Here is a 22,517-nt window from a genome sequence, read left to right as displayed (position 1 = left end):
TTATCATTCTGATTCCGAGATTGTTTTTTCGTGACATATTCTACTTTAACATAGTGGTAAAATTTTGTGGTAACTTGCATCCTTTCTTGGTGAAAAATCCCAAAATTTGATGAAAAATTTGAAAATGTTGCATTTTTCTAACTTTGAAGCTCTCTGCTTGTAAGGAAAATGGATATTCCAAATAATTTTTTTTATTCACATTTCCAATATGTCTACTTTATGTTTGCATCATAAAATTGACGTGTTTTTACTTTTGGAAGACACCAGAGGGCTTCAAATTTAAGCAGCAATTTTCAAATTTTTCACAAAATTTTGAAACTCGCTTTTTTTCAGGGACCAGTTCAGGTTTGAAGTGGATTTGAAGGGTCTTCATATTAGAAATACCCCACAAATTACCCCATTATAAAAACTGTACCCCCCAAAGTATTCAAAATGACATTCAGTCACCATTTTAACCCTTTAGGTGTTTCACAGGAATAGCAGCAAAGTGAAGGAGAAAATTCAAAATCTTAATTTTTGTAGACCCAATTTTTGAATTTTTGCAAGGGGTAAAAAGGAGAAAATTTTTACTTGTATTTGAAACCCAATTTTTCTCGAGTAAGCACATACCTCATATGTCTATGTTAATTGTTCGTCGGGCGCAGTAGAGGGCTCAGAAGGGAAGGAGCGACAAATGGTTTTTGGGGGGCATGTCACCTTTAGGAAGCCCCTATGGTGCCAGAACAGAAAAAAAAAACACATGGCATACAATTTTGGAAACTAGACCCCTCGGGGAACATAACAAGGGGTAAAGTGAACCTTAATACCCACGAAAACGCCACGATTTTGGCTAAAAACTTGCCAGTTGCTCAACATGCTGCAACTTTGGAAAACCGTCAAGGAGCTGAAAAATGCCAAAAAAAGAGTGAAAAAACTCCAAAAGGATTGAAAAAATGCCAAGTGGAATAAGAATTTAGCGATTTCTCATTGCTTTACAGCTGTCTGCAGCGTTTTTTGGCAGAAAAAACGCCATGCGGCAGAATTGGCGTTTTTCTTGGCATTTTCCCCCCAAAAAACTAGTAGAAACTTAGCCTTATAGCTTAGTGCCATAAGTGACATAAATCTTCTTTTCCCTTACTCACTCTATAAGGTTACGGTCACACATGTCTTATTTTGTTGCGTGTTTGTGCATTTTCCTAGACATTAAGGTCAATGGGTAGCAAAATTCACAGCTAATGTGTGACCCTACCCTTTTATTGTATGTGATACAACAGCAGCTGTAGTACACCTGTCTCTTCCTCCATTTTGTTCTTACACAAAGAAGAGAGCAGCCAGTTTTTATTTTTACATTTCTGCTTTTTTTTTCCTCCTCGCCTTCTAAAAGAGGAAAAATTATTTCCCAACTTCAATATGGCAATCAGAATAATTCCCTGGATTAATTTTCTTTACCCATAAAGGTGGTATCCATAATTTGTATTGTTATATTTTTCCAGAAAAACCTCCCTTGAACTTGTTTATTGAGTCAGACATCACAACATCATGTGAGAGTTGAGAGAGAAAAAACAAACTATTTTGCAACTTTTGGGGGGTTTGGTTTTTACGCAGTATACACTTTACAAAAAAAACTTACGTTATCTTTATTCTCTGGGTCCATACAGTTACAATGATACCTATATTTACATAGCTTTTGTACTATTTTTGTGCAACATGGTTTGTAATTTTTAGCGGTACCACTATCACTTTTTATTCTATTTTTTTTAAATGTGATGTGCCAAAAAATACCAGTTTTAGACTTTGGTATTGTTTTGCATTTACACCGACCATTGTAAAGCTTGTGCATGTGACGAAGCCAGATATGTTTTTATTTATTATTTTCATTTGAAGATGTAGGAAAAAAGTGGGTGATTAAATTTTTTATTAGGTGAAACGCTTTATTATATATATTTTTTTCTTATCTTATTTATACTTTTATTTATGAACATTAGATTGCCAATACAGAATAATACTATCCTATTGCATAGCATTACTGAGTGTGATCAGTGATCTACTAATAGATTCTGGCTATACCAGACTCTATCAACCTAACTAAAGTACCGCTATATAGGCAATGTCTATATGTCCAACACATAAAGTAACCCCTAGGTAACTATTAGTAACCAAGTTATATTTGTCAAAAACTAACCACAAACTAACAAAAAAAAACTATAAGAAAAATGTACATGGGACTACCGTAATACGCAAAATACTATGTGCAGGGTGGGCCATTTATATGGATACACCTTAATAAAATGGGAATGGTTGGTGATATTAACTTCCTGTTTGTGGCACATTAGTATATGTGATTGGGGAAACTTTTCAAGATGGGTGGTGACCATGGCGGCCATTTTGAAGTCGGCCATTTTGAATCCAACTTTTGTTTTTTCAATAGGAAGAGGGTCATGTGACACATCAAACTTATTGGGAATTTCACAAGAAAAACAATGATGTGCTTGGTTTTAACGTAACTTTATTCTTTCATGAGTTATTTACAAGTTTCTGACCACTTATAAAATGGGTTCAATGTGCTGCCCATTGTGTTGGATTGTCAATGCAACCCTCTTCTCCTACTCTTCATACACTGATAGCAACACCGCAGGAGAAATGCTAGCACAGGCTTCCAGTATCCGTAGTTTCAGGTGCTGCACATCTCGTATCTTCACAGCATAGACAATTGCCTTCAGATGACCCCAAAGATAAAAGTCTAAGGGGGTCAGATTGGGAAACCTTGGGGGCCATTCAACTGGCCCACAACGACCAATCCACTTTCCAGGAAACTGTTCATCTAGGAATGCTCGGACCTGACACCCATAATGTGGTGGTGCACCATCTTGCTGGAAAAACTCAGGGAACATGTCAGGTCCAAGCATTCCTAGATTAACAGTTTCCTGGAAAGAGGATTGGTCATCGTGTTGCATTGACAATCCAACACAATGGACAGCACATTGAACACATTTTATAAGTGGTCAGAAACTTGTAAATAACTCATGAAAGAATAAAGTTACATTAAAAACAAGCACATCATTGTTTGTTTTTTTTGTGAAGTACCCAATAAGTTTGATGTGTCACATGACCCTCTTCCTATTGAAAAAAACAAAAGTTGAATTCAAAATGGCCGACTTCAAAATGACCGCCATGATCACCACCCATCTTGAAAAGTTTCCCCAATCACATATACTAATGTGCCACAAACAGGAAGTTAATATCACCAACCATTCCCATTTTATTAAGGTGTATCCATATAAATGGCACACCCTGTATATTAAACTTCTTTTGGTGGCAGACTTTAATGGGCGATCGCACCGCACCGGTGGGGATTAGGTTAGGAGACCTCTGGCTGCCAGGGAAACTACATATATGTTGTGAGGATGCTGATCACAGGCACTTAAGTGGTTAAAGGGGTACTCCAGTGGAAAACTTTTTTTTTTTTAATCAACTGGTGCCAGAAAGTTAAACAGATTTGTAAATTAATGAAACAAATAAATATATCAACTACGCTGGAGGGTACTGTGGGCTATAAACCCTGCTGCATTACTTCAGTGCACAAAATCCCCATAGCAAACATATGCTGCTCTGGACAATTCCTAAAATGGACAGAGATGTCAGCAGAGAGCACTGTGCTCATGATATGAGCAGAGAGCACTGTGTTCCAAAAAGAAAAGATTTTCCTCTGTAGTATTTAGCAGCTAATAAGTACTGGAGGGATTAATATCTTTTAATAGAAGTAATTTACAAATCTGTTTAACTTTCTGGCACCAGTTGAAAAAATAAAGAAGTTTTCCATCAGAGTATCGCTTTAACCCTTGAATGACCAAGGACGTAAATTTACGTCCTGGTGCTGCGGTACTTAGGTATATTTACGCCCTGTACATGACCACGAGCATTGGAGCGATGCTCGGATCATGCGCGGCTGGTCACAGCTTCTGATCACAGCCAGGGACCCGCCGGTAATGGCCGACATCCGCAATCACCCCTCAGATGCTGTGATCATCCAGAATGGCGCACAGAGGTCCCCTCACCTGCCTCCGCCACCTTCCACGGGCCTTCTGCTCTGGTCTGAGATCAAGCAGACCAGAGCAGAAGATGACCGATAACACTGTTCAGTGCTATGCCCTATGCATAGCACTGAACAGTATTAGCAATCAATGGATTGCTATTATTAGTCCCCTATGGGGACTATTCAAGTGTAAAAATAAAAGTAAAAAAAAGTTTAAAAAAAAGTTAAGAAAAAATTTGAAAAATACCCTTCTCAAAATAGTTGTTTTCTTTTTAAATTCCCCACACAAATAGTATTTTTTTGGTTGCACCATACATTTTATGGTAAAATGAGCAATGTCATTATGTAGGACAACTGGTCGCGCAAAAAAAAGCTCTCATACTGGTCTGTGGATGAAAATATAAAAGAGTTACGATTTTTTAAAGATGAGGAGGAAAGAACGAAAATGCTAAAATTAAATTGGCCTGGTCCTTAAGGTGAAAATGGGCTTGGTCATTAAGGGGTTAATGACATTGACTGCGAGTGCATGGCTGCTGATTTATTACATACAAAGGCATTGCTTGTGTCTAAAAAGATCAAGGGAACAAGTCAAAAGCATATGATTTACTCTCCCAACAAAAACAAGAACATAACAGATACACCATTTAGACACATATTAGATACACCATCTCATCAGTACATTGAGAGAGATTAATCAAAATCTGTCCAGAGGAAAAGTTGACCAGTTGTCCATAGCAACCAATCAGATGTCTTTCATTTTTCAGAGGCCTTTTCAGAAATTAAAGAAGCAATCTGATTGGTTGCTATGGGCAACTCAACAACTTTTCCTCTAGACAGGTTTTGATAAATCTCCCCCAAATTTGATTGTGTCTGGATATTTTGTTATCATGAAACCTATATCCATAGATACATCAGTATTGTCCGTGAATAATTTGCCCCGTTAGAAAATTATGTATGTATAATTGCATATCTCTGAATAATAGACATGTGCTTACCGAATAATAGCACCTTATATGAGCCAAATAATTCTTCCACAACATGAGCACATAGTAAAGGGAGGGTATATTTTAACCCCTTAACAACTGCCACCGTATATATATATATATGGCACAGCCGTGCGGCAGATCTATAAAGGGAGCTCAGCAGATGAGCTCGCTACATACCCATGGCTAATGCCTGAAATTGGCGATCAGGCCGATGTCCATTATTAAGCCTTTAGACACTGCAGTCAAAATGCTGAAAATCTACTGCCGGTAGCTCAATGGAGCTGACCGGGACTCTTGCTGCAAAATTGTGAGGTCCTGATCAGCTGAGAGGACGGCGGGAGGGCCATTATCTGCCTCATCACCGTCCAATCGGTGCTGGAATGCTGCAGAAAGCCATTGCAGCCTGGAGGAGTGGAGCTCCAATAACACTGATTAATGCTGTTCTATGGAGCAGCATTGTTCAGTGTTTGCAATCTAATGATTGCATCTAATAGTCCCCTACGGGGACAAAAAAATTGTAAATTTTTTTTTATATTGATACATGTGAATTAACCCCTTTGCTAACAAAGTTTAAATAAAAAAAATGTAAACAAAAATAAAACATAAACATGTGATATCACCGCAGCCATAAATGTCAGATTTATTAAAATATAATGTTAATTAAACCACATGATCAATGGCTTATACATTAAAAATATCAAAGTCCAGAACTGCATATTTTTGGCCACTTCATATACCATAAAAACATTTATAAAAAGTGATCAAAAGGTCCCATCACATCCATCACTGCCAAAATGGTACCTATAACAACAAACAGAAAGTGAGCCCTCAAACCTCCCTGTATAATGAAAAATAGAAAAGTTATAGTGGTTAGAAGAGGCAAATTTTTAGCATACTACTTTATGTACACAAAGTTGTAATTTTTTTTAAAGTAGTAAAGCAAAACCTACACAAATTAGGTATCATTGTAATTATATAAACTCACAAAATAAAGTGAACTAATAATTTTTACCGAAGCACTACCGAAACATCTTTTTATGGTAAAATGAGTTATGTCATGACAAAATAAAATTGGCGGTGCACAACACAAATCCCCCCCCCCCAAAAAAAAAAAATAATAAATAAATAAAAATAGTGTTATAACCAATTATTTTAGTTACATAGTTACATAGTTAGTACGGTTGAAAAAAGACATACGTCCATCAAGTTCAACCAGGGAATTGAAGGGTAGGGGTGTGGCGCGATATTGGAGAAGGGATGGGATTTTATATTTCTTCATAAGCATTAATGTTATTTTGTTCCAGGAATGTATCTAATCCTGTTTTAAAGCTTTTAATTTTTCCTGCTATGACCAGTTCCTGAGGTAGACTGTTCCATAAGTTCACAGTTCTCATGGTAAAGAAGGCTTGTCGCCCCTTGAGACTAAACGTTTTCTTCTCCAGACGGAGGGAGTGCCATCTCGGCCTTTGGGGGGGGTTTAACCTGGAACAGTTTTTCTCCATATTTTTTGTATGGGCCAATAATATACTTATATACGTTTATCATATCCCCCCTTTAACGTCTCTTCTCAAGACTAAACAATTGTAACTCCTTTAATCGCTCCTCATAGCTAAGATGTTCCATGCCCCATATTAGTTTAGTCGCGCGTCTCTGCACTCTTTCCAGCTTCACAATGTCCCTTTTATGGACTGGTGCCCAAAACTGAACAGCATATTCCAGGTGAGGCCGTACCAATGCTTTATAAAGGGGGAGTGTTATGTCCCTGTCACTCGAGTCCATGCCTCTTTTTATACATGACAATATCCTGCAGGCCTTGGAAGCAGCAGCCTGACATTGCATGCTATTCTGTAGTGATCTACAAGTACACCCAGATTTTAAGTATAAAATTAGCTTGATAAAAATTCCAATAATGCACTTCCCATTCTTAAAAACCACCTGTTCAAAAGCCTATTCCTGTTTTGCACCTGTACAGTCACTTGATATTTGCAATTATTTGTTAATTGTTTCCAAGATTTGGTCTGAAGCTTATTCCCATAAATCCTCTAGCTCAGTTGTTGTTAACTCACCAGGCTGTACATTCTAGGCATACTGTCTGTCTACCTATCTACCATTTAGGAGGTGATGCACATGTATGCACATTGGACTGGGCCCTTTTCCCTTTTCTTCCATTGCTCCATGCTCAAATGCTAATGCCCATGTGGCAATTATAGGCACTTTTGGTGGTGCTATAGCACCCTTTATCTTATACAGGTTACCTTTATCTGTGCTAGACTGAATTTAACTCCATATTATAATGATAGAGAAAGGCTATGTTGCACAATGTTAGCAAAACATGTGGTACATTGCCCGACATAAGCAGAGAGTGTCTGGCTACTGATGGTAGTCGACACTCACTGCTCCCTTCAAATACCAGAAACATTTTTTAGAAAAATCGATCAAAAAGTCCCATCAAAACAAAAATGGTAAAAATAAAAACAGATTACGTGCCAAAAATTTGCCCTCACAAAAAGTTATAATTTTTTAAAAGACGTAAAAGAAAATCAAACCTATATAAGTTAGGTATCATTTTACTATTCTGGACCTACCGAATAAAGATTGTGTGTCATTTTTACCAAAAAGTATAGAGACAGAAGCTGCAAAAAGTTACAAAATTGTGTTTTTTTTAAATTAAATTTGAACATTAAGTTTTTTTTTATTGGTTTCGCCGTAGATTTTGTGGTAAAATGACTGATGTGATTACAAATTAAAATTGGTGGCACAAAAATGATGCCCTCATGTAAGTCTCTTGGTGGATAATTGAAAGCATTGTGATATTTAGAATGTGAGGAGGAAAAAAATGAAAAAAATAAAGTAAAATCACGAGTCCTTAACCCCTTAAGGACCCGGTGTTTTTCCGTTTTTGCATTTTCGTTTTTTCCTCCTTACCTTTAAAAAATAATAACTCTTTCAATTTTGCACCTATAAATCCATATGATGGCTTATTTTTTGCACCACCAATTCTACTTTGTATTGGCCTCAGTCATTTTACCCAAAAAACTACGGCGAAACGGATAAAAAAAATCATTGTGAGACAAAATTGAAAAAAAAAAAACACCCCATTTTGTAACTTTTGGGGGCTTCCGTTTCTACACAGTACATTTTTCGGTAAAAATGACACCTTATCTTTATTCTGCATATTGGGCGGTATGAGGGCTCATTTTTGGCGCCGTGATCTGAAGTGTTTAACACCATCATTTATGCATTGATAGGACTTATTGATCGCTTTTTTGGACTTTTGAATTTTTAGGCGCATACGCCATTGACCGTGCGATTTAACCCCTTAAGGACCCAGGACATACGGGGACATCCCCGCACCCTGGGCTTTAAGGTCTCAGGACGTCCCCGTACGTCCTGGTGTTTTCCGGACCCTGCCCTGGTAGAAGCGGGCCCGGCCCCGGTACTTACCTCGTCCCTGAAGACCCGGATCCCGGCGGCGGGGGCGACAGGTGAGTTGATCTTCGGCGGCGGCGTGGGACCTTTGCAGCAGTCCAGACCGCCGTAAAGCTATCTGGACTGCTCCATCTGGTCCCCTTACACTACAACTCCCAGCATGCCCAGACAGCCCTTGGCATCTGGGAATGCTGGGAGTTGCAGTTTTGCAACATCTGGAGGTCCACAGTTTGCAGACCACTGTGCCCTTCCAGATGTTGCATAACTACACATCCTCAGCATACCCTTACTGTCCAGGCATGCTGGGAGTTGTAGTTCTGGCCCTTCAGATGTTGCAGAACTACAACTCCCAGCATGCCTGGACAGTTTTGGGATACTGGGAGTTGTAGTTTTGCAACATCTGGAAGGCACAGATTGGGAACCACTGTATTAGTGGTCTGCAAACTGTAGTCCTCCAGATGTTGCAAAACTACAACTCCAAGCATGCTGGGAGTTGTAGTTCAGCAACATCTGGCTCAAAAGATGTTGCCGAACTACTACTTCCAGCATGCCTGAGAATGTTTGGGAGTTGTGGTTTTGCAACAACTGGAGGCACACTGGTTGGGAAACATTGTCTGTTTCCTAACCAGTGTGCCTCCAGTTGTTGCAAAACCACAAGTTTGCGATGCAGCAAATTTTGCACGGCAGGTGAAACTCGCAGCGGGAAACTCGCTGTAATCCCCCGCCTGTGCGACTGTACCCTCAAAACACTACACTACAATAACACAAAATAAAATAAAAAGTAAAAAACACTACATATACACATACCCCTACACAGCCCCCCTCCCCAATAAAAATGAAAAATGTCTGGTACGCCACTGTTTCCAAAATGGAGCCTCCAGCTGTTGCAAAACAACAACTCCCAGTATTGCCGGTCAGCCGTTGACTGTCCAAGCATGCTGAGAGTTTTGCAACAGCTGAAGGCACCCTGTTTGGGAATCACTGGCGTAGAATGCCCCTATATCCACCCCTATGCAAATCCCTAATTCAGGCCTCAAATGCGTATTTCAAGGCAACAGTTTAGGGCCACATTTGGGGTATCGCTGTACTCGGGAGAAATTGCTTACAAATTTTGGGGGCTTTTTCTCCTTTAGCCCCTTATGAAAAGGTGAAGTTGGGGTCTACACCAGGATGATAGTGTAAAAAAAAAAAAAATATTACACTAACATGCTGGTGTTGCCCTATACTTTTCATTTTGACAAGAGGTAAAAGGGAAAAAAGCCCCCCAAAATTTGTAATGTAATTTCTCCCGACTACGGAGACACCCCATATGTGGGCGCAAAGTGCTCTGGGGGCACACAACAAGGCCCAGAATGGAGAGTGCACCATGTACATTTGAGGTGATTTGCACAGGGGTGGCTGATTGTTACAGCGGTTTTGACAAATGCAAAAAAAAAAAAAAAAACACATGTGACGCCATTTCGGAAACTACACCCCTCATGGAATGTAATTAGGGGTGCAGTGAGAATTTACCCCCCACTGGTGTCTGGCAGATCTTTGGAACAGTGGGCTGTGCAAATTAAAAATTTCGTACAGCCCACTGTTCCAAAGATCTGACAGACACCAGTGGGGGGTAAATGCTCACTGTGCCCCTTGTTACGTTCCTCAAGGGGTCTAGTTTCCAAAATGGTGTGCCATGTTGGGGTTATTTTGCTTTCCTGGCACCATAGGGGCTTCCTAAATGCGACATGCCCCCCTAGCAAAATTTGCTCTCAAAAAGCCAAATATGACTCCTTCTCTTCTTAGCATTGTAGTTCGCCCGTAGTGCACTTCAGGTCAACTTATGGGGTACCTACATACTCAGAAGAGATGGGGTTACAAATTTTGGGGGGTCTTTTCTGCTATTAACCCTTGCAAAAATGTGAAATTTGGGGGGAAACACACATTTTAGTGAAATTATTATTTTTTTTTTACATATGCAAAAGTCGTGAAACACCTGTGGGGTATTAAGGCTCACTTTATTCCTAGTTACATTCCTCAAGGGGTCTAGTTTCCAAAATGGTATGCCATGTTTTTTTTTTTTTTTGCTGTTCTGGCACCATAGGGGCTTCCTAAATGCAACATGCCCCCCAAAAACCATTTCAGGAAAACATACTCTCCAAAATCCCCTTGTCGCTCCTTTGCTTCTGAGCCCTCTACTGCGCCCGCTGAACACTTTACATAGACATATGAGGTATGTGCTTACTTGAGGGAAATTGGGCTACAATTATAAGTATACATTTTCTCCTTTTACCCCTTGTAAAAATTCAAAAATTTGGTCTACAAGAACATGCGAGTGTAAAAAATGAAGAATTTTCTCCTTCACTTTGCTGCTATTCCTGTGAAACACCTAAAGGGTTAAAACGCTGACTGAATGTCATTTTGAATACTTTGGTGGGTGCAGTTTTTATAATGGGGTCATTTGTGGGGTATTTCTAAGATGAAGACCCTTCAAATCCACTTCAAACCTGAACTGGTCCCTGAAAAATTGTGAGTTTGGAAATTTTGTGAAAAATTGGAAAATTGCTGCTGAACTTTGAAGCCCTCTGGTGTCTTCCAAAAGTAAAAACACATCAATTTTATGATGCAAACATAAAGTGGACATATTGTATATGTGAATTAAAAAAAATGATTTGGAATATCCATTTTCCTTACAAGCAGAGAGCAGAAAGGTTGCAAGTATCGACAAAATGTTACCACTATGTTAAAGTAGAATATGTCACGAAAAAAACTATCTCTTCCAGAGTTATTAATGTTTAAAGTGACAGTGTTCAGATGTGCAAAAAATGGCCGGGTCCTTAAGGTGTAAAATGGCTGGGTCCTTAAGGGGTTAAGTAATGATATATTTTTATAATTCGGACATTTCCGCACGCGGCAATGCCACATATGTTTATTTTTATTTACACAACTTTTTTTTTTTATGGGAAAAGGGGGTGATTCAAACTTTTATTAGGGGAGGGGTTAAATGATCTTTACTCACTTTTTTTTAAACTTTTTTTTTGCAGTGTTATAGCTCCCCTAGGGACCTATAACACTGCACACACTGATATTTTATATTGATCAGTGGTTTCTCATAAGAAACCACTTATCGATGATTCTGCCGCTTGACTGCTCATGCCTGGATCTCAGGCACTGAGCAGTCATTCAGTCATTGGACAGCATGGAGGCAGGTGTCTTGTAAGCTGTTCGGGATGCCGTGATTTCGCTGCGGCAATCCCGAGAAGCTCCCTGAGCTAACCGGCATGGTTTCACTTTCACTTTCAAAGTTGAACGCCGCGTCTAGAGGGTTAAAGCGCACGGCACTGCGATCAATGCCGCATGTAATTTGCCACGGATCTCGGCCATTGTTAGAGGCTGGGCCCGACCCGCTATGACGCCATGGCTCCGCGTTATAGATCGGGAGCGGACTCATGACGTACGCATACGTCATGGGTCCTTAAGAGGTTAAGGGGTTAAAAGGGATTTATACATTTTCTGATCCAGTTGTTCTTTAAATTTGTTAAAAATTTGAAACTGAAAACTTTTTCACTCACAGTAAACCCAATATATATTGGGTTATTGTGTGGTCGAACAGCTTTAAAAAGAGGGGTTACTTAATTTTTTTGGTGAAGTACTTGCTAAAAATTGGCCAGTTATATCTTCTTTCCAATTCCCTACCCACCCTGTCCCTGTGAGAAATATTAAAGAGTACCTGTCATCAAACCATATTTTCTAAACTGACTTAGATTATATTCCCTAACTAATACTAACACCCCTCCTGCCCTTAAACAAATTTTCTGAGCTTCAAAAAGCTCTGTATCATTCTTCCCCCTCTGCTCACCTTGTGTGAGCTGAAGGTGGCCATTCCCCAGTAGGCATGACGTCACTGAAGCCTGCGAAAGCTGTGCCTCACCATGCCCCACACCCACTTCCTGAGTTTGGTCTCCTGCCAGGCCGAGAGTAGACCAAACTAACTGTTTTACTTGTGCAGGGAAAAGAACAGAGCCACCTAGTGGCAGTTTTTTCAATCACATTAAAACCATACAAAGGTTGAGAATTTTTTCCTTCAAATAAATAGCAAAGTGTCTTATAAAAACGTAAGGAACAATAAAATAAAAGTTTAGTTTGGTGACAGGTACTCTTTAAATCGCCTGCTGGGGACATGTGAGAGGGGGGGAAAGTGAGCGCCACTGCCTAGCTACACCTGAAATATAGTGGCACCTGCTCTCATTTGCATATTTATCACAGGTGCTGGCTTGCCAGTGAATAATGAGGTAGCAGTGCAAAGAGCTGTGCAATAGGAAAGAAGATATAAACTACAATAACTCTGCAAGTACTTCACCAATATAACACCTCTTTTTGAACAGTCAGTTTCTTTTTAAGGTTATCATTGCCTCCATATTGGAGTATGGTAATTCACTCTCAGTAAAAGCAGAGTTAAGGTATGTTCACATGTTCACATTAAAGGGCTACTCCGCTTTTAGACATCTTATCCCCTATCCAAAGCACAGGGGATAAGATGTCTGATCGCGGGGGGCCCGCCACTGGGAACCCCTGTGATGCCCCCTGCAGCAGCCCGGTACCTCAGCAGCCTGGAGCTAAGTTTTCTATGAGGCTGATTACGGGCGGTGCAGGGGATGGGGCATTGTGATGTCACTGCCCTGCCCCCTTGTGATGTCACGTCTGCCCTTCTCAATGCAAGTCTATGGAAGGGGCGTCATGCCCCCTCCCTTAGACTTGTATTGAGGGGGCAGGGCATGATGTCAAGAGGGGTCAGGCCGTGACATCACGATGCCCTGTCCCCTGCACCGCCCATCATCAGCCTCAGAGAAAACTTAGCTCCAGGCTGCTGAGGTACCGGGCTGCTGCACAGGGAGATCCCAGGGGTCCCCGAGCTGAGTACCCCTTTAAGTCATCAGATTCACCACAGGATTTAAGATACCTCCTGGAATCTACTTGGAATCCAAGCCCCGTTGATAGCAATGAAAATTTTTGCTTCATATCTACTTTTACAAGGAAATGACAAGAAATTGCTGAGATTTTGACAAGGATTATTGACGACGAATTAAAAAAGGATTTTTACATGGGTATTTCCTTGGCAATTCCTCAGGAAGTTTTACTTGTCCATTTACTTATAACCAAAAAAACATGTAAATACCACACACCTAAAAAGGAAAATTGTAGCAATAGTAATAATAATCAAAAGGTGCACAAAAAAATGGCTACCCACAAAAAGCTCAATATCATATCTTAAATGCTAATTCCCAATATTGGCCCTCATTTACTATTCTAAACCCGACTTCTTTTGTCGGTTTTTTTTGGCGCATCTTTGTCTGCGACATGTCGCAGACATCGTGCGCCAGTCTGCAACACGATGCGACATTTTTTCCCGATGGACCCGATGTGGATTCTCCCAAACCTGAAAAAGGGGCGTAACCCGACATTTCTGAGCTTTCCCACATATTTATAAAGGTTTCCAACCCGAATATGTTGAATTGTTGTGGATTTTTTCCCGACAACTCAGAGGAGTTGGAAACCAAAACCAACAAAACCCAGTGCGACAAACAGGATGCGACATAATAATACATACCAGGGGGAAAAAGCAGTCGGCTAAGAAAGCAAGATAGACTTACAACCCGATTTTTTAAGTAAATGAGGGCCATTATGTGTGAAAAAAAGCCTATAATATAGACTCCGAACAATACAATAAACCCCAAAAAAGAGGAGCTATTTGCTCTTTTTTGGGGTTTATCGTCCATTTTCTTAGTATGAAAATTTTCCTCAATACCTACAGTATGTAATTTCTGATATCAACTCCTATTTCTGCACTAATCCCATCAACTCTATTCCTGGGCTTTACTATTCTATAAAAACGTAATGTCATAATTTCTTTTGTTGGGAGTTATCATTGGGAGGGACAGACCCTCCATATACTCTAGAAGCTCATAACTCTGTATATACTGAGATCTATACAGTATATATCCCTAAATGAACAAACATTTTTTTTATTTTATCTGCTTCTTTAGTATGTCAATAATTGATCTAACTGCTTCTGAAGAATATAGGTTTTCATATGAATTTAAACATGTGTAACATGTACTGTATTCCTTTATGCTGGTTAACATGTGCATGCACTAAGGTAATTGATTGTGTATTGGTTAATATGCTCTGTGCTCTCACCTCTGGTGCATACTCTGCAAAGTCTACGAGAAGCAGGTCACATGATATAACTCCCTTCCAAGCTTCTATCAACCACCTTAATACTCCGGAAACCTCTTAAAATAAAACAATTATTTCTGGCTAGACCAGGTAAGGTGAAGGAGGTCTAGTCCAGTCATAACTTGGCTTAGGTCAGGGAAGGAGCTCCTGTGAGCTTTTCTCTGTCAGCACAACTCTTGTGCAGAAACCTTGGCTCTGCCAGTAGAACCATTCCAGTTAATCTGCAACTCAAATCAGCTTTGGGTCGTTTAGGGTGAATCCTGCATCTACTGAACTCCCAGTGGGCCTCCGACTAGAGCCAGCGCTACATGACTTTCGTGCTCCAAACTTTTCCACCCGATGCCATGCTATAGAGAATCATTACACAACCGTGAGTATCAAAAGTCTTTTATGAATTCCTATTCACCATGGGGAGCGAGCGTGTGAAGACCCCCTTACAATAGAGCATATCTAAATCTAGACTGTCATTAAAGTAATACCCCAAATCTCCCCTAGAGAATGTCTGAACCGGTCTTCCACTATAGTTACAAAGGGGATTGTTACACCGAAACCATGAAACTCACAATTATTTTGTGCCCTAAGAGACTGTATCATGTATTGGCTTATGCAAAGAAACATTCTTCAATTAAGTTATTGTTTATAGTTTAAGTTTACCACTGAGTCAGATACGATTAATTTGCACTTAACACCAGGACTTAAAGGGGTACTCCGATGAAAACCTTTTTTCTTTTAAATCAACTGGTGGCAGAAAGTTAACCATATTTGTAAATTACTTCTATTAAAAAATCTTAATCCTTCCTGTACTTATTAGCTGCTGAATACTACAGAGGAAATTCTTTTCTTTTTGGAATGCTCTCTGATGACATCACGAGCACAGTTCTCTCTGCTGATGTTATTATAATAATAACACTTTATTTAATGTTGTCCTTAGTGGGATTTGAACCCAAGTCCCCAGCACTGCTAGGCAGCAGTGCTAACCACTGAGCCACCATGCTGCCCTTAGCATACATCTGCTATGCATCTGCTATGCATGGTTGCTAAAATGGACAGAGATGTCAGCAGAGAGCACTGTGCTCATGATGTAATAAGTGTTCCAAAAAGAAAGGAATTTCCTCTGTAGCATTCAGCAGCTAATAAGTACTGGAAGGATTAAGATTTTTTAATAGAAGTAATTAACAAATATGTTTAACTTTCTGCCACCAGTTGATTTAAAAGAGTAGTACCCCTTTAACACATTTGCAACCAGACACCACTACTATAGAAAGCCCCTTGGTCAAGGACTATTCTCATATAAGTGAAGACCCCCTATGAAGAGTGTTGAAATCACTAAAAAAGTGTCCAGGGTGTAGCTGCGGCCCTAAAGCTGCCAAGATTCCATTGCCTCTGACAGGAGTACTACGACTCCCTGTCGGCCATACACGACATCAGCTGTTCCATTGGGTACAACATTGCATCCTTACCAATCATTTAATTTCTGAACATTTTAAAGGGTTACTGTAATTATAAAATAAAAATTGACATGTTGCCCATCCATGTCAAAAGTTTGGCTCTCATTGGGTCTCACTCCTGAGACCTGCTGTGATCGCTAGTTATCAGCTGAGGAAGCAAGTTGCTGTGCCCTGCTCACTCCTCGACCAGCCAGCAAATCTGATCTTGTCCATAGTTACTGGCAATACATCTGTGTGTATTTGTTTCATGTAGCTCTTTAGTTTTCTCTGCTTGTTTCTGTGCTTAACATACTGAGTGGTTGTTTATTATTTTTTTACCATATTGGTGTCTTAGACCTGTGTTTACTACATGGTTGCACCACTTGCTGCTATTACGTACCAGTAGCATGCTATTTTGCCATTCTCTCCAAATAATTCTGTTCCATATTGTAGGGATCTTACAATTTTTTTCTCCATTCTGTCTTCAGTAGTAGGTTCCCCTGAACCCGATTTTCTGGTTTTATGCTTTTTTATTTAACATGTATGTGTAGTATTTTTTTATTTTTTATTTAATAAAAATTTACTGTTTGTCTAATATATTACTATTTGTCTACCTGTCTCTTTTATTTGGCTTGATGCTATTGTTGTGTTGGGCACTTTACTAAGTGGGGTAATTTATCTCTGGACAAAATCTGTTTATTTCAGTAGAAGTCCCTGCTAGACCCCTCGAACAACAGTGTAAACACAATTAAAACATAGGATTGGGCAAGTTTAAATCCAACATGCCCCCCTCCCCCTCCAATGTCTTTCCTAAAGGAGGGTTGGGTGGCACCTATGAACATTAAATCAATGGTTGATCCCGCTGTAATTGGCTGTAGCAGTGACATTCACATTGAAGATCACCCTCTACCTTTGTGTTCTTCCTGATAATTTCTATTACTAATATTCTACCTCCCTGAATTTTTGCTATTTTACGTTTGATTTTTACTCTTCATTTTTTACTGTTGGTTTTTCATACATCCTTTATTATATGGGCACTTTATGTATAAAGACTTCAGTAAGTATAAATACACTGCTCAAAAAAATAAAGGGAACACTTAAACAACACAATTTACGGTAACTCTAAGTCAACCACACTTCTGTGAAATCACACTGTCCGCTCAGGAAGCAACACTGATTGACAATCAATTTCACATGCTGTTGTGCAAATGGAACAGACAACAGGTGGAAATTATAGGCAATTAGCAAGACACCCCCAATAAAGGAGTGATTCTGCAGGTGGTGACCACAGACCACTTCTCAGTTCCTATGCTTCCTGGCTGATGTTTTGGTCACTTTTGAATGCTGCTGGTGCTTTCACTCTAGTGGTAGCATGAGACAGAGTCTACAACCCACACAAGTGGCTCAGGTAGTGCAGCTCATCCAGGATGGCACATCAATGTGAGCTGTGGAAAAAAGGTTTGCTGTGTCTGTCAGCGTAGTGTCCAGAGCATGGAGGCGCTACCAGCAGACAGGCCAGTACATCAGGAGACGTGGAGGAGGCCGTAGGAGGGCAACAACCCAGTAGCAGAACCGCTACCTCCGCCTTTGTGCAAGCAGGAGGAGCACTGCCAGTGCCCTGCAAAATTACCTCCAGCAGGCCACAAATGTGCATGTGTCCACTTAAACGTTCAGAAACAGACTCCATGAGGGTGGTATGAGGGCCCAATGTCCACAATTGGGGTTGTGCTTACAGTCTGGCATTTGCTAGAGAATACCAAGATTGGCAAATTCGCCACTGGCGCCGTGTGCTCTTCACAGATGAAAGCAGGTTCACACTGAGCACAAGGGACAGAGTCTAGAGATGCCGTGGAGAATGGTCTGCTGCCTGCAACATCCTCAAGCATGACCGGTTTGGTGTAGGGTCAGTAATGGTGTGGAGTGGCATCTCTTTGGGGGGTTGCCTGACTGCCCTTAGGTACCAAGATGAGATCCTCAGACCCCTTATGAAACCATATGCTGGTGCACTTGGCCCTGGGTTCCTTCTAATGCAAGACAATACTAGACCTCAAGTCGCTGGAGTGTGTCAAAAGTACCTGCAAGAGGAAGGCCATTCCCCAGACCTGAATCCGATGGAGCACATCTGGGACATCATGTCTCGCTCCATCCACCAACGCCACATTGCACCACAGACTGTCCAGGAGTTGTCGGATGCTTTAGTCCAGGTCTGGGAGGACATCCCTCAGGAGCATGCACAGGTGTTGTAGGGAGGTCATACGGGCACGTGGTGGCCACATACACTACTGAGCCTCATTTTGACTTATTTTAAGGACATTACATCAAAGTTGGATCAGCCTGTAGTGTGGTTTTCCACTTTGATTTTGAGTGTGACTCCATATCCAGACCTCCATGGGTTGATACATTTGATTTCCATTGATAATTTTTGTGTAATTTTGTTGTCAGCACATTTAACTATGTAAAGATGAAAGTATTTCATACGATTAGTTCATTCATTCAGATCTAGGATGTGTTGTCTTAGTGTTCCCTTTATTTTTTTGAGCAGCGGAGATCAGTTCATAGGAAATAACCAATAGAAATAGCAATGCATTCAAGTAAAATCTGAACAATGTGCACTAGATTTGGCAAAATGTTGTGTCTTATGATTTTTAACTTCTTTTTCAGAAAGGCAAAAATGGACTGTTTGTAAACCCAAAAGATATAAATAACTGACATTATAACATCACTTCCCATAAATAAATAAATCAACCAAACATCAGACATGGAGATACGCCATCTAAAGAACATCTTTGTTGTGTCTGTGGGATTTTTACTTCTTTTTGTTGCTTTTGGAGGCCTTCAAACACTGCAGGTACTAAAGATTTAGTAAAATATTACTAAATATAATGAACAAAAGTATTTGAAAAATTAGAAAATAGTGTTAAATTAATGTACAAATGCATGTTTTTATAAGATGAAGTAAAGCACCACATCTGTCTTTGCCTTGTGTCTGTTAGTACAGTTTAAACAAACTTATTACAGATGTGACGGCAGATGCAGTGCTGTTTTTGGAAGAAATTACCTCTGTTTTTCTATCCCATGATAACCCCTTTAACAAAAAGATCATTAAATTGGTTCTCCACTTTGGATGATCTCTTTATGGATCAAGGATCCAATGGTGGATACATCAGACGGGGCTAATACATGAGGTCCTTGAATAGGGGAACCTCATTTTTTTGCTCAGTATTTTCTAACTTCTTTCTTTACATTTGAAAATGACACTTCTCAACCATTTTCTTTGCCCATTTGTAGTATAGACTTAAAAGTGTACCTCCATTTTCAAAAAAGTTTTCACATGTAATAAGACTAGAGGTAGTCTGGGTTCTGAGGATTTCACTAATCACTTAAATAAAGGAGCTAATGTGCTCAGATCAGCATTGTGGTCCTTCAGCTGTGATCAGTCCTGTTTGACTCTCTGTATATGGATTTCTAGATTTACTATCAGCCTGTCCACTGTCTGCTGTGTTCCTATTTGTCTCAGTACCCATACCCAAGGAAGGGACATAAGAACCAGAAGAAATGGAAGCATAACCAAAAGATGACAGAAATAACAGGCTAGGTGGTAGTACTCATATGATACAGTGCCAGTGCTGCTTTAGAATTATTTGCTTTCCTATATGGTGATGGGATGAAGCTCTGGGAAACATGCAGAAAAATATGTCCATAAGACCTGATATAGCACTATAGCTACTTTTGAAATAGTTGGAGCCAGAGATACACAAATGCTGTATCTCCAGCGCTCTTATAGAGATACATGGAGGGGCGTGTTGGTTACAGCTTCATTTCATGGTCAACAGTAATCCATGCATGGAGAGGAGGCTGGTTCATGGAGAGAACCAGGGTGCCAGGCAGGAGATCGCGGGGGTCCCAATGGTCGGACCCTCCCCCCTAACAATCAGACACTAATGTTGATAGGAAATAAGATATTCTACACCGGAGTACCCCTTTAAACAAAAACTATCAGCTTGCTCCCCCCCACACTAACCAGCAGTACTGGCTGATGCGGTGGATGCTGATCAGTTTGATGCCTACCGTACCCGGATCCGCTAACTGGCACAGGCGGGGTAGCTGGCACTCTGACGTCAGTGGCAGTCAGCCGCAGCGCCGCCCATCTCATCAATATTCCTCTACTCCCTCCGCCTCTTCCTCTTTTTCCTGCTCTTTAATGAAGAGGGAAAAGCAGAGGGAGTGGAGGAATATTAATGAGCTGGGCGGCGCTGCGGCTGGCGGCTGCTTACATCAGAGTGCCAGTTACCCCACCTGTGTCAGTTAGCACCTAACTAGCTTATACGGAAAAACAAAGGTTTCGGCCAGGCGGATCCAGGCACGGTAGGCATCAAACTGATCAACGTCCCCTGCACTGTCAGCCAGGACCCGCTGGTTAGTTCGGGGCGGGCAAGCTGACAGTTTTCCTTTAAGTTCACCAGAAAAAATTACTTGATATATAAAATCAGTGCACATCCACTTTTGTTTGCATCATAAACGTACCCTATCATGTGAATTAATAAACCAACAAACACTTAATGGATAGGGGGGAAGAAATAGGGGGGTAACATAAAAAACCCCACACACTATCATGACCCCCAAAGTGTAGCAGCATGTACTAGGACTCCCACTGAAACTATACACCCAGAAAAAAAAATGGAGTCATTTCAAAATAATTATAAACTTTTATATAAACTATAAGATCAAAAACTCATAACAACAGGCACATAATATGCAAAGGAGGAAAATAACAACACATGGGAAAAGCAAAAACACTGCCTCGGAATCTGCGCTGTCACATGGAATAAAGCTATGGCAAGAGCATGATGACAATATTGCAATAGGGAAGGTAGCTATAGTTGATATTGCACTAACTGTAACTAGATGGCAGTATATACATAAGTCACACTATAAGGTGGACTAAGGTGGACTAAGGGGAGATAAATGCATAAAGTGCTGTAGTGAACATCAAGAAATTACCAACCCAGAAAAGTGCAATGTGCAAGTGCAGAATGTAAGCAGCAGACAGCTCACAGGGTCCAAGGCAGCGTCACCCCAACACGCGTTTCGGCACACGAAAAAAGCCTTCGTCCGGGAGTGACACTACCCTCGATCTCTCTTCTATTTATACAAACATAGAACCAATTAAAACAAAGTTGCCACCCACCTTGTATGTGTCCTCATTTCACACACGTATTTCGGCGCATGTTCGCCGCTCTGGATACTCCACCCGGCGTCCTGGGAGGCCGCGTCATACAACCCGATCACCTGACCAGTCACATGACTCGGATCACGCAAGACACGCGGCCGACAAGGACGCCGAACGGGAACCAGGACGGCGCATGCGCACTACTGGTAGAGGCAGCGGCTGGAAATCCAGTTAAACTGCACATGAGGAGACATATTGCCCTCTAGTGGCATAACATAGTATTAATTTATAAACTAACACAGTATAGCTAGAAACAGAGTGGTCCACACACCACATTGCTATTAAATTGGTATAGATACATATACAAGAGCAAAATTACACAAGCAGGGGGATAAATAAACAAACAATAAATAATAAACAATACATACAAATTGATAATTAATTTACACATATATACATCTTAAGTACAGTAATATCTCAATACATTAATTTAATCCTAATCTCTTGCCCACCATACATTAGAAACCCCACAAAAATATCACAAAAATATATACCCCACCAGTTCATATCCAATAATATTGAACAGATAATATTGAACAAATTAAATAAGATAAATTAAATAAATTAATTGTGTTAAATAAATTACCGTAAAAAATATATCAATATTAAACATATATATCTGTAAGTGGCTCATCTATAAAAAAAAAATTTACAGTAAGTTTGTAAACCATACTAATAATTTACAATAAGTTTACAATAAGGTTCTATGTTTGTATAAATAGAAGAGATGTCAAGGGTAGCGTCACTCCCGGACGAAGGCTTGAACGTGCCGAAACGCGTGTTGGGGTGACGCTGCCTTGGACCCTGTGAGCTGTCTGCTGCTTACATTCTGCACTTGCACATTGCACTTTTCTGGGTTGGTAATTTCTTGATGTTTACTACAGCACTTTATGCATTTATCTTGCACACTCCCCTTAGTCCACCTTATAGTGTGACTTATGTATATACTGCCATATAGTTACAGGGGTTAGTGCAATATCAACTATAGCTACCTTCCCTAGTGCAATATTGCCATCATACTCTTGCCATAGCTTTATTCCATGTGACAGCGCAGGTTCCGGGGCAGTGTTTTTGCTTTTCCCATGTGCTGTTATTTTCCTCCTTTGCATATTATGTGCCTGTTTTTATGAGTTTTTGATCTAATAAAGTTTATAATTATTTTGAAATGACTCAATTTTTCTTTCTGGGTGTATCCTATCATGTGAATGTAGGATACG

General features: G+C 40.2%; 2 protein-coding genes across 5 annotated transcripts in view; both read left to right on the top strand.

Annotated features, from left to right (window-relative positions):
* The window catches only part of LOC130362473 (dihydroxyacetone phosphate acyltransferase-like), a 210,237-nt gene extending 191,378 nt beyond the window's left edge, over positions 1-18,859 (top strand). For all 4 annotated transcript variants that reach the window (XM_056567017.1, XM_056567016.1, XM_056567013.1 and 1 more), the window contains exon 17: positions 18,732-18,859. In XM_056567017.1, coding sequence (XP_056422992.1) covers positions 18,732-18,775 — 44 coding nt within the window. In that variant the 3' untranslated portion in view covers positions 18,776-18,859. The remainder of the gene's footprint in view (positions 1-18,731) is intronic.
* LOC130362474 (protein unc-93 homolog A-like) overlaps positions 18,798-22,517 on the top strand; it is a 34,243-nt gene continuing 30,523 nt past the window's right edge. The window contains exon 1 of the mRNA XM_056567019.1: positions 18,798-18,918. Coding sequence (XP_056422994.1) covers positions 18,829-18,918 — 90 coding nt within the window. The 5' untranslated portion in view covers positions 18,798-18,828. The remainder of the gene's footprint in view (positions 18,919-22,517) is intronic.

Source organism: Hyla sarda, chromosome 3 (assembly GCF_029499605.1).
Source record: "Hyla sarda isolate aHylSar1 chromosome 3, aHylSar1.hap1, whole genome shotgun sequence".
NCBI classification, from domain to species: Eukaryota; Metazoa; Chordata; class Amphibia; order Anura; family Hylidae; genus Hyla; species Hyla sarda.
This window is presented reverse-complemented; position numbering and strand designations above follow the sequence as displayed.